Source organism: Jaculus jaculus, chromosome 5, assembly GCF_020740685.1.
Source record: "Jaculus jaculus isolate mJacJac1 chromosome 5, mJacJac1.mat.Y.cur, whole genome shotgun sequence".
Classification (NCBI taxonomy): Eukaryota; Metazoa; Chordata; class Mammalia; order Rodentia; family Dipodidae; genus Jaculus; species Jaculus jaculus.
Window position 1 is genome coordinate 68,815,624 of NC_059106.1, and position 16,499 is coordinate 68,832,122.

Below are 16,499 nucleotides of genomic sequence, written 5' to 3' on the forward strand. Positions count from 1 at the left end.
CCACACAGACATGATGGTGGCGATGCCTTTACTCTCAGCACTTGGGAGGCAGAAGTAGGAGGAGGTATTTGACTACAGTGGCTGGAGGCCCTGGTGTGCCAATTCTCTCTCTCTCTTGCTTGCTCTTGCTCTTTCTCATTAAAAGAAAAAAAAAATTGGGCTTACCTCAAAATAAATAAATAAACATAGTAGAAGGCAAAGACTTACCAGGGACTGCCCTCTGACCCCCCCACACACATATAAACCTCACATCATATTTATCTTTTTGGCTATAATTTGTGTGTGTGTGTGTGTGTGAGTGGAGTTCAGACAGAGTTGTGCTATTTATTCAGCTCATGCTGGTTTTGAACCCATAATCCTGCTTGTGCTTCCCAAATGTTGAGATTATAGACATAACACCAGCACACCTCAGGTTTCTGACTAGCTTTTACCAAAAAAGCATGCATGATTTTTTTTTTTTTTTGATAGAAAAATCAGTGCCAAATAAATGAGCTTGGGTTTTTGTTTGTTTGTTTTGAAGTAGGTCTCACTGTAGCCCAGGCTGACCTGGAATTCACTATGTAGTCTCAGGGTGGCCTTGAACTCACAGCAATCCTCTTACCTCTGCCTCCCAAGTGCCGGGATTAAAGGCATGCACCACCATGCCTGGCTTGTTTGTTTTTTTAAATATGTCATCTCTCCTTCTTTTTTTGAATTTTTTTAAAGATTTCTTTGTTTGAAAGAGGCACAGACAGGGAGGAAGGGGGAGAGAGAGACAAAGAGATAGAGAGAATGGGTGTGCCAGGGCCTCCAACCACTGGCAACTCCAGACATATGTACCACCTTGTGCATCTGGCTTCCGCGGGTACTACGGAATCAAACCTGGATCCTTTGACTTTGCAGGCAAATGTAATTAACCGCTAAGCCATCTCCCCAGTCCCCGAGCCTACCATGTTTTAAAGTAATCACTCATTGTTCACTGCTGCCAGGCTAGCTGGCCTGTGAGCTTCCAGGGGATTTCTCTGCCTCTGCTTTTCACCTCACTGCAAGTGAGCTAGGATTACAGGGACCTGTCAGTGTCCAGCTCTTTATGTGAACCCCGGGATCCAAACTCAGTACTCATGTTTATATGGCAAACATTTGATACACTGAGGCAACCAGCCCTACAGTATTCCTAAATGTAGCACTTGGGACTATATTCTTTTACATTTTGTCTATTTTATTTTTGTTTTTTTTTTCAGGTAGGGTCTCATTCTGGTCCAGGCTGACCTGTAATGTAATTAACTATGTAGTCTCAGGGTGGCCTTGAACTCACTGCAATCCTCCTACCTCTGCCTCCTGAGTACTAGGATTAAAGGTGTGCACCACCATGCCTTGCTTTTATTTTGTTTTTTTAAGGTAGGGTCTTGCTGTAGCCCAGGCTGACCCGGAATTCACTATGAAGTCTCAGGGTGGCCTCAAATTCATGGTGATCCTCCTACCTTTGTTTCCTGAGTACTCAGATTAAAGGCATGTGCCACCATGCCCAGCACAAACTACAATAGAGACAGCATGCCAAACTGACAATTCCATGTAATAAATACTAAAGTAAATATGAGGTTCTGTGCTAGGAGATTGCTCAGTGGTTAAAAAGGCACTTGCTTGCAAAGCCTGTCACCTGAGCCCAAATTCCCCAGTACCCACATAAAACCAGATGAATAAAGTGGTGTATGTATCTGGAGTTTGTTTCTAGTGGCAAGAGGCTCTGAAGTGCCCATACTCACTCTTTTTTTTTTTTTTTTTTTTGGGTGTTTTTCGAGGTAAGGTTTTACTCTAGTCCAGGCTGACCTAAAATTCACTAAGTAGTCTCAGGGTGGCCTCAAACTCATGGCAACTCTCCTACCTCTGCCTCTCCAGTGCTGGGATTAAAGGTATGTGCCACCATGCTCAGCAATACTCACTCTTACATATACATTTTCTCTCTGCTTACAAATAAATAAATCAGTGCTGCAGAGATGGCTTAGTAGTTAAGGAACTTGCCTGTGAAGCCTAAGGACCCAGGTTTGATTTCCCAGTACCCACATAAGCCAGATGCCCATAGTGGCACATGCGTTTGAAGTTCAATTTCAGTACCCTGTCACACTATTCTCTCTCCATCTCCACCCCTTTCTCTCTCTGTCTCTCAAATAAATTAAAATAAAATAAAATAAATAATTAATAAGGGCTAGAGATAAGTCAGCAGTTAAGGCACTTGCTTACAAAGACTAACGACCCAAGTCCAATTTCCAAGTACCCGTGTAAAGCCAGGTGCACAAAGTGGCATATGCATCTGGAGTTCATTTGCAGCAGCTGGAGGCCCTGAGGCACCCATTCTCTCTGTCTATATCCCTTCTCTATCTCTCTCTGCTTGCAAATAAATAAAAATATTTTAAACATAAATAAAGTATTTTTTAAAAAGATGAGGTTCATAAGGCAGAGACTGGGTCACGTTTATCTCTCAGTATCATCACACAGCATAGGCCTGACACAGAATAATTAACAGCCACAGATATGTATGCATAGTAAACATGTGCGTAACATAACAATAACTTACATGCATTATGTCCAGCAACTCAACAACTGTGTTAAGCACTCTACACCTACTAAGTCATCTAATCTTCACAAAAAATCCTTTTGTTTTGAAACATGAGAGTTCTCATGTAGCCCAGGTTAGCCTAGTCTCTCTATGTAGTCAAGGATGACCTTGAACTTCCTGATCCTCCTGCCGTAGAATCTGGAATGGAGTGCTGGGATTGCAGGTGTATGCCACCACACCTGGTTTATTGAGTCATAGGGATCAAACCCAGGGTACTTAATAGATTGGTATTGTATATATGTAACTAGAATGATTGAGATTGGGAGGGGATATGATGGAGAATGGAATTTCAAAGGGGAAAGTGGGGGAAGGGGGATGGAGGGTATTACCATGGGATATTTTTTATAATCATGGAGAATGTTAATAAAAATTGGGAAAAAAGAAAAAAATAAATAAATAAAAATTCTAGGGGCTTGAAGAGATGGTTAGCAGCTTCATTGTAAAGCCGAACAGCCTGGATTCAATTCCCCAGGACCCTAATAAAGCCAGATGCAAAAAATGGCACATGTTTCTGGAGTTTGTTTGCAGTGGCAAGAGGCCCTGGAGTGACCATATTTTCTTTCTCTCTAATAAATGAATAAAAAATATTTTTTAAAAATGGGAAATGGGGGGGGGGCTGGAGAGATGTGTACATCCACCAATACTGTAGAATTGCACAAAGTATTTAGGAGGTCAATGGCAGAAGAGATAAACTGTGGGATTTATTATTTAATTTACATAATGAAATGACTCATAGTAATGAAAACAGGTAACTACTATTAAATACCATAATGTAAGTGAACTGCATAGATATAACGTTGAGCAAAAGAAGATACACAAGATAGTATATGCAGTATGGTTCTACTTATGTCAAGGTTAAAACAGAGAAAACTAACAGTAATACAGGCCAGAATAGCAGTTTCCTTTGGGGGATGATTGATCTGTCTGTCTGTTTGTCGTAGTGCTAGGGACTGAACTCAAGGTCTCACATAATAGGCAAGCACTGTACAACTAAACTACATCCCTAGCTCTGGGGCTGTCTATTTAGAACAGCAAGAGAAAACCTGATGGGGTCTGGAAATGTCCTAAGACTTAACTAGGTGAGAGAGATAGGGGTGCATACGTATGCAAGCAACAGTAATTCTGATACATATTTGAGATGTGCATTTTGTTTCTCACTGCTGGGAATGGAACCTAAAGCCTTGCATATGATGGACAAACACTCTATCAGCAACATCTCAGCCATTGGTTTTTTTGAGATGGTTTTGCTATTTATCCCAGATTGGATGAACTTGAGATCTTCAGGCTACAACCTTTCCAAGTGCTGGAATTACAGGTGTGTACCACCACACCTGGCTGAAACATGCATTTAAAAAAATATTTTTTTAAATTTATTTGCAAGCAGAGAGAGATAGAGAAGAGAAACACAGAGAATAGGTGCGCCAGGGGCTCTGGCCATTGCAAATGAACTCCAGATGCATGAGCCACTGTGCATCTGGCTTTATGTGGGTACTGGGAAATCAAACCCAGGTTGTTATGCTTTGCAAACAAGTGTCTTAACTACTGAGCCAACTCTCTAGCCTGAAACATGCATTCTTAACATAAATTACATATGTTAGAGTTTAGAAAAAAGTGGGAAGAACAGACTTTAGGAGCTCACCTCTGATGAGGCACAAGCACGTTGTTAATTCCTCCAAGCTTGGCATTTATCTTCAAGCAAAGGTTGGAAAGTGTTTGGGGTGAGGTCTTCACAACGTTTTTTACCTGGACACACTGTGTGGCCATACCTAGAAGGGTATCTCCAACACGCTTCACCTCAGCTATAAAAGTAAGTCAATTAATTTTTTCATGTTTAGGTTCTAATTGCTAAAAGTAAAGAAAAAAACCTAACCCTTCACTGGGTTAGATGCCTCTCATTTGTTGGTGCTTTCCTCTGCTAAACCTTCAGGCAATTCCCCACCCCTACACCCAAGTTCCATAGCCTTCCCCTCTTCTCTTCCTTCCCTGCAGGCCTGGAAGCCAGCCTGCTTTCTTTACTCTCGGGTGCTGCCTGCCACCACTTGTTTAGTCCCTTGAGGTTTCTTCTCCAGCATGACTGGTCTGGCAAAGGGATCAGTCTCTCCAGCTCCTCCCTCTCAGTATACATACCAGCCCTTTGAATTTTACTTCTTCCCGGCCCTAAACACTAGCCATAAACAGAAGGTAATAAAAGAAGCAACTATAGAGAGTTTTTGTTTGTTTTTTAAGGTACGGTCTCACTCTAGCCCAGGCTGACCTGGAATTCACTACATAGTCTCGGGGTGACCACAAACTCATGGCAACCCGCCTACCTCTGCCTCCCAAATGCTGGGATTAAAGGCATGTGCCACCACAGCCAGCTGGAGTGGTTTGAAGACACTAATAATCTTTATTTGGATGATTACCACAGGAACTTTGTATCACTTTCGCTACAATAGATACAAACTAAGCAAATCTTCTGGAAGTGAAAGGCTTCCCCATTCGTCCCCACTCTGATATTCCTAAGTGCTTTTCACCTCTGCCAGCGTCCAAGACCACTGCAGGACGGTACTGCATTTTCAGCCCCTATCTCTAGTCATCCCCTCCCTACCAAGGTTACATAACGACTTATATGCCCCATATCCAGATGCGGAGAGAAAAAGTTAGGGACTAGTAATATCCCAAACAGAGGCTTCTTTGTCTAGCTGGGTCTTAAAGATAAAACCATAATGACATGGTGCACAGGCCTCTGCCCACCCTCACTGGACACAGCAGGAATAACAAATAAATAAATAAATCTTGTAGCTCTTTTATTCGGTGTTGGGTCTGATGCACGCTAAGCAAAGCTCTCTGCAACTAAGCTAATCCCCACATGCGACCTCTGTTGCTCTGAACCGCTGAGGGTGTGAGTTCCTGGGACTGTAACATTACCTAGCTTTCCTGGTTGTAAGAACCTAGTACCTGAGAGCATCTCTCATTCCACAGTGAAAGGATGCGTACCATACACAGGTGTCTTTCCAGGCAAGATAACCACTATCAGCTGAAGGCCCACATAGGTCATTTTCAGATGTTTAAACATGGGCTCCACGCTGTCTGCACCTTGTGCGTACTTGCAGAAGCATGGCTGGCCCTGGATGGGCATCCCTGCATCCTTGGAGATTTTACGCAGCTGGTCTGTGAAACTCCTGTTAAGATAGAATCCGTGGCATACAGCTTTAATTTTAATGCACATGTAAATAAAAAATCCTTAATCAGTTATTAAAACTAGACTGGTAGTTGTATCACTGCAATTACAACAGAGAAGAATCTGTATTAGGAAACTATCAGATTGCCATTTTGAGCTTCCATTTTATTATTATTTTTTGTGGTACTGGAAATTGAACCTACAGCCTCATGCATGCCAAGCAAGCACTCTACCATTAAACTATATTCCCAAAACCCATTTAGAATTTATAAATAATTACGACTCAGCTGGGCCTCAGGGACTAGAACAGCATTTCTGCTCAAAGTTTTTTTAAAAAATATTCAAATCAGTAAATTCTGTGCTGAAGAAAAGAGTGTCAAAATTTCAGTTGACACATTTTAGTAAGGCTTGTAAAAGAAAATTTAGGAAAGTTTGTACTGAACAGAAAACACATAAGCATGCTATCATAAAAATCAGTGAGGGGCTGGAGAGATGGCTTAGCCTGAGAAGACTAAGGACCCAGGTTCAATTACCCAGCACCCACATAAACCAGATACACAAGGTGACACATGCATCTGGAGTTTGTTTACAGTGGCTAAAGGCCTTTGGCATGCCCATTCTCTTTCTCTTTCTCTCTCTCTTTAACAAAGGAAATAAATAAATAATTTTTTTTTTTTAATTTTAAAAAGTTGGGCATGGTGGCACACACCTTTAATCACAGCATTGGGGAGGCAGAGGTGGGAGGATTGCCATGAGTTTGAGGCTACCCTAAGACTACACAGTAAATTCCAGGTCAGCCTGAGCTAGAGCAAGGTCCTACCTAAAATAAATAAATAAATCAATAAATCAATGAGTAGGAGTTGACTCAAACTTGTAAAAGATTTGGTTCAATAACAAGATCAAATGAAACCAACAGTTAAAAAAAAATCAAATTCAGGGCTGGAGAGATGGCTTAGTGGTTAAGCGCTTGCCTGTGAAGCCTAAGGACCCCGGTTCGAGGCTCAATTCCCCAGGACCCACATTAGCCAGATGCACAAGGGGGCGCACGCATCTGGAGTTCGGTTGCAGTGGCTGGAGGCCCTGGCGTGCCCATTCTCTCTCTCTTCCTCTCTCTGTATGTTGCTCTCAAATAAATAAATAAAAAATAAACAAAAAAAAATCTTTTTAAATCAAATTTAGGGCTGGAGAGATGGCTTAGCCATTAAGGCACTTGCCTATAAAGCCAAAGGACCCAGGTTCAATTCTCCAGGACCCACATAAGCTAGATGCACATGGTAGTGCATGCATTTGGAGTTCCTCTTTCCCTCTGGCTCTCTGCCTCTTTCCCACTCTAACAAAATAAACAATAAAAATAAATAAATAAATAAATAAATAAATAAATAAATAAATAAATAAAATACTTTAAAAAATCAAATTCAGAGCTGGAGATAAGGCTCAGTGGTTAAGACACTTGCCTGCAAGGCCTAATAACCCAGTTTCGATTCCTCAGTATCCACTGTAGATGCACATAGTTGTGCATGCATATGAAGTTTGATTGCAGTGGCTGGAGGACCTGGTATACCCAGTCTCTCTCTCTCTCATTCTCCTTGCAAATAAATAAAGTACATTTTTAAAGATATTATTTATTTATTTATTTGAGAGCGACAGACAGAGAGAGAAAGAGGGAGAGAGAGAGAGAGAGAGAGAGAAAGAGAGAGAGAATGGGTGTGCCAGGGCCTCCAGCCACTGCAAATGAACTCCAGACGCGTGTGCCCCTTGTGCATCTGGCTAACATAGGTTCTGGGGAATCGAGCCTTGAACCAGGGTCCTTAGGCTTCACAAGCAAGCACTTAACCACTAAGCCACCTCTCCAGCCCAAAATACATTTTTTAAATCAACCTCAGGCTGGGCATGGTGGTGCATGCCTTTAATCCTAGCACTCAGGAGGCAGAGGTAGGAGATTCACCATGAGTTCGAAGATAGCCTGGAATTACAGAGTGAGTTCCAGATCAGCATGGGCTACAGTGAAATCCTACCTCAAAAACAAAAAAAAAAAATCAAATTCATTTTAAAATTTAAATTTTGGATTAAGAAACTATTTCCTGTCTGGAGAGATGGCTCAGCAGTTAAGGCACTTGCCTTCAAAGCCTAAGGACCCAGGTTCAATTCCCCAATACCCAAGCAAAGCCAGATGCACCAGGCGGTACATATGTCTGTAATGTATTTGCAGTGACTAGATGCCCTGGGACACCCATTTTTTCTCTTTCTCTATCTGCCTTTCTCTCAAATAAATACATAAAAATTTAAAAAAACTACTTCTATCTATGCATAAAACTTTCAAAAAAATTTGAGTATTTGTCAACATCATGTAGCATGCCTTTTTATATCTACATTAGCTACATACACACACACACGCACACACACACACACACACACACACACACACACACACTTTTTTTTTTTTTTTTTGGTTTTTCAAGGCAGGGTCTCACTCTAGCTCAGGCTGACCTGGAATTCACTCTGTATTCTCAGGGCGGCCTCAAACTCACGGCGATCCTCCTACCTCTGCCTCCCGAGTGCTGGGATTAAAGGTGTGCACCACCATGCCCAGCTTTCTACATTAATTAAATTAAATAGTTCTGTTTTCTTCATTTTTTTTTATCCTTCTCACAAACTTCTCTGTATAGATAGCTGTATCTTTAATATGTGAATCAATATTCTTAGCTAGTGACCTTGAATAAAACATTCACTAGTAAATTATAAGGAATAAAAATAAACTAGTTTTTACCTTTATCTGAAAAAATACAATACTTTTACTAAGAACAAGAATTTCTAAGTAGCATTACTTTAGTCTTGTCACTCACCAATTTATGCTCAAAAATACAGATACTTAATGTAATTCCCAAGTTTGCATTTTGCATATATGAGTCTTTTCTGTATAGCCAGGTGGAATGATTATGGGTGTCAGGGATTTCGGGCCAGTGTTCTGAGCACATTCCCATAAAAGCAATATTCCCATATGTGGAAGGGGTATTACTTAGCTGGGTATATGAAGATACTCACTTCAGTAAATCTTCCCTACATTGTTTCTGAGGTGCAAAACAAGCCACTGCCCAAACTTTAATTTCAATGCCAGCATAAAACTGCTTTCCTCGCATGTCCCAGACACCCTGGTTGGGTGTGGCTACCGTTTTATTCTTTAAAAAGAAAAAGAAACAAAAGAAAATATATTATAATCTAAGGTCATCTGAATGTTGAGGAGGGAATAAACAACATTTTATTTGATATGAGCCAGAAGACAAAAAGTAACAATGAGTAGAACGACAGGCAGATTCAATAGTGTCTAGTGACAAAACTCAATTGGCATCTTGTTTTGATTGGCATGGAAGAAGCTTACCCGGCCTCCGTATTGCAGCATTGGCGCTGGAAGTACCCTGCCTGTGAGTTCTGTCATTTCATTGTGGACAACAATCCCAAATTCCTTAAGGTATGGATCAGGTCCACCCACCATGCTGTTACTCTTCACCTAAAGAACAGGAAAGCCTGCATATATAAAAACCAAAGAGTGACTGCATCCCATCAGGAACTTTCTGTTCTTTTGTGTTTCGTTTTGTTTTTTCCATCTCAGAGCTGGCTAATCCTGAAGACCTCGCCTTACTGACCAGTCTACTGATCTCTTCCTGTCTGTCGGGAGCCGATCTTGCCGTGGCTTTGATCATTGTGGATGTCTGGTTGTCAGTGAGCTTCTTTATGCACCGCTGTCCTGCTACTATGTTACAGACCTGCCGAGAGACGCGGAAAAACAAATGACTTTGTGTGGCAGCGCATTTCGATACATGAAGTCTCTGCCAAACTCCTGGATATCTTCTATTTCCAGAAGAATAAAAACAGTTATCCAGGAAAGTTATTTGCCCAGAAGATTTTAGAAAGACTAAATTCTACCAGAGAAGCCATTTTCTTTCTACTAATTCACAAGATTGACAGGCCGGCAAAAGGAAGGGCAACTTCGCTTACCTCAAGTGGCAGGTACGTGTGCTTTTGCTCCTGGCCCACCTGGAGACAGGGGAGATGGGGGTGCTTCAGCTGCAGACTGTACTTCTGCTTGAAATACTGAGCTACCGTACATTCCATTGCTTGACCATTCTCTAGCTGCAAAGGAAATCTAGAGGAGAGAATGTCTACTTAGCACATTTTCCTTTTTGTTTTTTCCCTTAACTAGAAAAGTCAGGTCAGGGCTGGAGCTACAGTGGTTAACGTGTACGCTCGGCATGCTCAAGGCCTTGGGTTCAATCTCTAGCATCACCACCAAAAAGAAAAAAAGTCAGTCTTTGAGTAGTTTCATTTAAATCATTTTAGTATTGCACCAGAATAAGTCCACTGAAATTTTCCATGTTTGTTGAAGCTGAAAAAAAATTAATTATCTGGGTGTGGTGACACATACCTTTAATCACAGTACTCAGGAGGTGGAGGTAGGATTGCTGTGAGTTCAAGGCCAGCCTGAGACTACATAATTCCAGGTCAGCCTGGGCTAGAGTGAGATTCTACCTCAAAAAACCAAAAAGGAAAAAAAATTGTTTAAAATATTTTTATTTATTAAAAAAATTCATTTAATTTAGCTGGGTGTGATGGCACATGACTTCTTAATCCCAGCACTCAGGAGGCAGAGGTGGGAGGATCACCAAGAATTCAAGGCCACCCTGAGACTACATAGTAAATTCCCGGCCAGCCTGGGCTAGAGTGAAACCCTACCTTGAAAAACAAAACAACAACAATATATATATATATATATATATATATATATATATATATATATATATATATATTTAATTTAATTAATTTATTTATTTGAGAGAGAGATAATGGGCACACCAGGGCTTCCAGCCACTGCAAACAAACTCCAGATACATGCACCACCTTGTGCAGTTGGCCTACATGGATCCTGGGGGATTGAACTTGGGTCTTTTGGCTTTACAGGCAAGCACCTTAACCACTAAGCCATTACAACAGCCCTGTTTTTATTTATTTATTTGAGAGAAAGAGAGAGAATGGACACACGAGGGCCTCCTGCTGCCAAAAATGAACTCCAGATACATGCGCCACTTTGTGCATTTGGTTTTACATGGGTACTGGACAAGCTAACCTAGGTTTTGCAAGCAAGTACCTTTCAGTGTTGAACAATCTCCCCAGCCAAGAAAAAATTTATTAAATGAGTATAGCATAGTAATTGGGTCCATATTTTCACATCTCCAAATTTTCAGATTTTAAAATTAGGATAAAATACATATATTTTCGGTGACAAGACTAAGCATATTAAGTTGAGGTAGTATAGTGATATTTGGAATGAACTAGGGAGCATGATATCAGATTGTGCATGTGTGTGTGCGTGTGCGTGTGCGTGTGTGTGTGTGTGTGTGTGTGTGTGTAACAGGACAGAGGACAATCATTCCTCAGGAGCCATCTATCTTTTTGAGACAGGGTCTCTTCCTGACCAGGAACTTGCCAAGTAAGCTAAACTAGCTGGCCAGCCAGCCCCAGGGATCTGTCTGTCTCTCTTTCCCACAGCTGGGATTAGAAACATGAGCCACCATGCCCAGCTTTCTTTAAATGTGGATTTTGGGGCTTGAGCTCAGGTCCTTATACTTACAAGGCAAGCATTTTACTGACTGATTTATCTTCTCAGCTGTAAGAGTCTGTCTTTATTTGGCTCTTCCAATGGTTAAGTGATAATAAATAGTACAATGGTAAATTCAATCTTGCTTTTCTAACTGTTACAGACCAGTAAAATAACAGTGAAATAAGGACTATCTATGTGAAAATTTAAGCTTATGTGTTTTAAATCTTTGAACAAGGATTATATAGAATTGTAAGTCTAGTTTTTCTGATAGGGTTATATGAAGTAATTAATGAGAAAGGTAGTTGTTCTTGAAACACTCCACAATTTTCAATAGCAGCTTCATAAGTAACTTTTTCTACCTTGTTCTGTTGCTCTCAAATAAATAATAAAATTCAAATAAATAGTAATATTTGTTTAAAAAGGTAAACTGACCAGGTGTGGTGGCACATGCCTCTAATCCCAGCACTTGGGAGGCTGAGATAGGAGGATCATTGTGATTCTGAAGCCAGCTTAGGCTTCAGCCTGAGTTCCAGGTCAGCCTAGGCTAGGGTGAGACCCTGCTTAAAAAAAAAAAAAAAAAAAAAAAAAAGCCAGGTGTGGTGGTGGCTCATGCCTCTAATCCCAGGATACTGGTAGGATGATCTCTGTAAATTCAAGGCCACCCTGAGAATTCCAGGTCAACCTGGGCTACAGCAAAACCCTACTTTGAAAAATCAAATCAAAACACAATAAAAAGGTACACTGAGTATGTGTTTTATAAACATCTTTAAAAAAATAACTAAAATAGCCAGGAGTGGTGGTGTATGCATTTAATCCCAGCACTCAGGAGGCAGAGGTGGGAGGATCACCTTGAGTTAGAGGCCACCCTGAGACTACATAGTGAATTCCAGGTCAGTATGGGCTAGAGTAAGACCCTATCTCAAAAAAATAAAAAATAAATAGCTAAAACATTTTAAAAACTTTGGTATAAACTAAAGATTCTTGTGATCTTGAAAATTACAGTACAGCATGCTAATTTCTCAAATGACTTAGTAGCCTCCTCAGTTACCAAATTATTACCATAATTTCATTGTTGCCTTTTTTGTTTGTTTTGTTTTTTGAAGTAGGGTCTTGCTCTAGCCCAGACTAATTTGGAACTCACTCTGTAGCTCTGTAGCCTCAAGCTGGCCTCACATTCAGAGATCGTTCTACCACTGTGCTGGGATTAAAGGCATGAGCCACCACAACTGGCCTGTTTTTTGAAGCAGGGTCTCACTCTAGCGTAGGAACCTGGAACTCATGCTGAAGCCCAAGCAGGCTGCAAAATCACAGTGATCCTCCTACCTTAGCCTCCCAAGTGCTAGGATTAGAGGCATGTACCATCATGCCCATCTAACTGTTTTATTTTGAGATAGGGTCTCATATCATAGCCCAGGCTGGTCTTAAACTCACAGTGATCTTCGTGCCTCAATCTCCCAAGTGTGGGATTACAGATATGAGCCACCATATTGTGCTGCCATATTATTTTTATTTTTTACTTTTTGGTGTGTGCATATGTGCCTATGATATAGGTATATGTATGTTTGCATGTTTGTGTGTGTGAGAGCAAGTACACACATGCTCTGGTGCACATGTGGAATTCAGAGGACAATTTTGGTTCAACCTTCTACCTCATTTTGAGGCAGGGTCTCTCAGGCTAGCTGTCTCTGCCTCCTTTTTCACCATAGGCATGCTAGAATTATAGAAGACTGCCATGGCTCCTGGCTTTTACATGGGGTCTAGAGATGTAAGATCAGGTCCTCATGCTTGCTTGGCAAGCACTTTATCCACTGAGCCAGCTCCCTGCTCTATATTATATTATTATATTTATTTATTTATTTTGGTTTGTCAAGGTAGGGTCTCACTCTAGTGCAGGCTGACCTGGAATTCACCATGTAGTCTCAGGGTAGCCTCGAACTTGCAGCGATCCACCTACCTTTGCCTCCCATATTCTATTTTTTTTTAAATGGGAGAGAGAGAGAGAAAGAATTGGCACACCAGGGCCTGTAGCCACTGCAATCAAACTCCAGATGCATGCACCACCTTGTATACATGTGTGACCTTGTGTGCATACGTGACCTTGTGCATCTGGCTTATGTGGGTTCCAGGGAGCCAAATCTGGTTCCTTAGGCTTTGCAGACAAGTGACTTAACCACTAAGCTATTTCTCCAGCCCTCTTTTTTTTTTTTAATATAAGTTTTATTTATTTATTTGGAAGCAGAGAGAGACAGAGAGAATGGACATGGCAGGGCCTCCAACTGCTGCAAATGAACTCCAGATGCATGTGCCACTTTGTGCATATGGCTTTATATGGGTGCTGGGGAATCAAACTCAGGCCATTAGGCTTTACAGGCAAGTGTCTTAACCACTAAGCAATCTCTCCAGCCCCTATATCATATTATTTTAGATATGATTAACATACGTTTGATGACTGGCTGGGCGTCTAGTCACATTACAAACTCGATATTTTCGTTTCATCTGTCCACAGTGCGTCACCTCAACTTTGAGACCTGAAATTAAGAGAAAAAAAGTCAAATTAACAGTTTTAATTAAATCACAATGACAAAACCAGATTTCATTATGGTCTTTAAAAAGTTAAGAAGACCCGCCAGGCGTGGTGGCACACGCCTTTAATCCCAGCACTCTGGAGGCAGAGGTAGGAGGATCGCTGTGAGTTCAAGGCCACCCTGAGACTACAGAATTAATTCCAGGTCAGCCTGGACCAGAGTGAGACCCTACCTCGAAAAACCAAAAAAGAAAAAAAAAAGTTAATAAGAACAATGAGGGCTGGAGAGATGGCTTAGCAGTTAAGCGCTTGCCTGTGAAGCCTAAGGACTCTGGTTCGAGGCTCGATTCCCCAGGACCCACATTAGCCAGATGCACAAGGGGGCACATACATCTGGAGTTCGTTTGCAGTGGCTGGAGGCCCTGGTGCACTCATTCTCTCTCTCTTTCCATCTGCCTCTTTCTCTCTCTCTCTCTGTCACTCTCAAATAAATAAATAAAAATAAACAAAAAAAATTCAAAAAAAAAAAAAAGAAGAAGAAGAGCAATGATTTGGAAATACTGGAACTATCTCACATGCTGTCCTGACCTGCTACAAGTAAAATAGATTTTTCCACATCTACACAAAAGTCTTGACACTGTACATGATAAAAATTGCAAGCACATGGCTGGACAGATGGCTTAGCAGTTAAACGCTTGCCTGCGAAGCCTAAGGACCCTGGTTCAAGGCTCCATTCCCCAGGACCCACGTTAGCCAGATGCACAAGGGGCGCATGCGTCTGGAGTTCATTTGCAGTGGCTGGAGGCCATGGCATGCCCACTCTCTCTCTCTCTCTCTCTCTCTGCCTCTTCCTCTCTCTGTCTGTTGCTCTCAAATAAAATAAAAATGATAAACAACAATTTTTTTTTTAAATTGCAAGCACAGTGCTCGCTTCGGCAGCACATAAACTAAAAATTGAACGATACAGAGCAGATAGCATGGCACAAGGATGACAGGCAAATTCAGGAAGTGCTCCATATTTTTGCATGACCCACAATCCCCAACAAGGAGGGTCCCTTTGGAGGGGGGAAGGCAAGGAGGCTAACGATGGTACCTACATGGCTGTTCGCACACTGTGTATGTAACTAATAAAGAAAAAAATGCAAGCACATGGGATAGTTTTTTAATTTAAAGGCAAAACTTTCAGCTAAGTAGAATACATTAGGACTCAGATGGTCTAAGATGCTCAGCCTAGTATTGTTTTTTTTTTTTTCTTCTGAGGTAGGGTCTCACTCTAGCCCAGGCTGACCTGGAATTCACTATAGTATCAGGGTAGCCTAAAACTCATGGTGATCATCCTACCTCTGCCTCCCGAGTACTGGGACTAAAGGTGTATACCAGCACACCTGGCTCAACCTAGTTTTTCCAAGGTACAGTCTCATTCTGTTCCAAGCTGACCTGGAATTCACTATGTATTCTCAGGGTGGCCTTTAATTTACGGCAATCCTCCTACCTCTGCCTCCCGAGTGCTGGGATTAAAGGCGTGTGCCACCACGGCTGGCCTCAACCTACTTTTTTGTTTTTTTTTTTGTTTTTTGAGGTAGGGTCTCACTCTGGTCCAGGCTGACCTGGAATTAACTCTGTAGTCTCAGGGTGGCCTTGAACTCATGGCGATCCTCCTACCTCTGCCTCCCGAGTGCTGGGATTAAAGGCGTGCGCCACCATGCCCGGCTCAACCTACTTTTTAAAAAATTATTTGCATGTGTTTATATGTATGGTCATACCAGGGCCTCTTGCCGCTGCAAACCCACACCAGATTCTTGTGCTACTTTTTGCATTTGGCTTATATTGGGTGGCTTGGAAATTGAAGCCAGGCTAGCAGGCTTTGCAAGCAAGCACCTTTAACTGTTAAACCATCTTCCCAGCCTCCCCTCTTTTTTGAGCTAGGGTCTCACTCTAGCCCAGGCTGACCTGGAATTCACCATGTTATCTCAGGGTGGCCTCGAACTCACGGCAATCCTACCTCTGCCTCCCAAGTGCTGGGATTAAAGGCATAGGCCACCATGCCCGGCTCCCCCCACCTTTTTTTTAAAGACAAAATCTCCCTAGGTAAGGGGTTGGTGATTTAGCTCAGTGGCAGAGCACTTGCCTAGCAAGTGCAAGACTCTGGGTTCAATCCTTAGCAATGGGAGGGAAAAAAAAAGGTTAACAGTCTCTCCCTATGTAGCCTAGATGAGGCTTGAACTTGTGATCTTCCTGCCTTAGCCTCCAAAGTGTTGAGATTACCATGCCTAGCTACCCATCCTACTTTATTAGTTCATTCAGTGAGTATTTATAATTATCAGTATGTTCTGCTGTCTATTTTCAGGTCTGGAGACAGTCCTCATGGATAGCTAGTAACAAGTAAACAGAAGAGAAATTCCAAAAAGACAGTAAATTAACTTTATAGCTCTGCAAGGTATATATTATTTTTTTCATTTGAGATGAGTAATTTTATTTGTAGTACTAGAGACTAAACCCATGACCTTCTGCAAGCTAGACAATTGCTCTACCACTAAGCTATATCCCCAGGTCTGAGATGAGTAATTTGAATGAACCAAACCAACAGTGTTTAGCCATGGCTAAGAAATTTGACCAAGATTCCACTGAC

At 41.6% G+C, this 16,499-nt stretch overlaps 1 protein-coding gene and 1 pseudogene across 2 annotated transcripts in view; one reads left to right on the top strand and one right to left on the bottom strand.

The window, feature by feature from the left end:
* Positions 1-16,499, bottom strand: part of LOC101612102 (protein argonaute-4) — a 56,861-nt gene that overhangs the window by 18,608 nt on the left and 21,754 nt on the right. For both annotated transcript variants that reach the window (XM_045149616.1, XM_045149615.1), the window contains exons 7-13: positions 13,787-13,874; positions 9,747-9,894; positions 9,395-9,514; positions 9,130-9,258; positions 8,796-8,929; positions 5,570-5,754; positions 4,233-4,392 (exon numbers count right to left, since the gene is read on the bottom strand). In XM_045149616.1, coding sequence (XP_045005551.1) covers positions 4,233-4,392; positions 5,570-5,754; positions 8,796-8,929; positions 9,130-9,258; positions 9,395-9,514; positions 9,747-9,894; positions 13,787-13,874 — 964 coding nt within the window. The remainder of the gene's footprint in view (positions 1-4,232; positions 4,393-5,569; positions 5,755-8,795; positions 8,930-9,129; positions 9,259-9,394; positions 9,515-9,746; positions 9,895-13,786; positions 13,875-16,499) is intronic.
* LOC123461198 lies at positions 14,794-14,893 on the top strand (annotated as a pseudogene).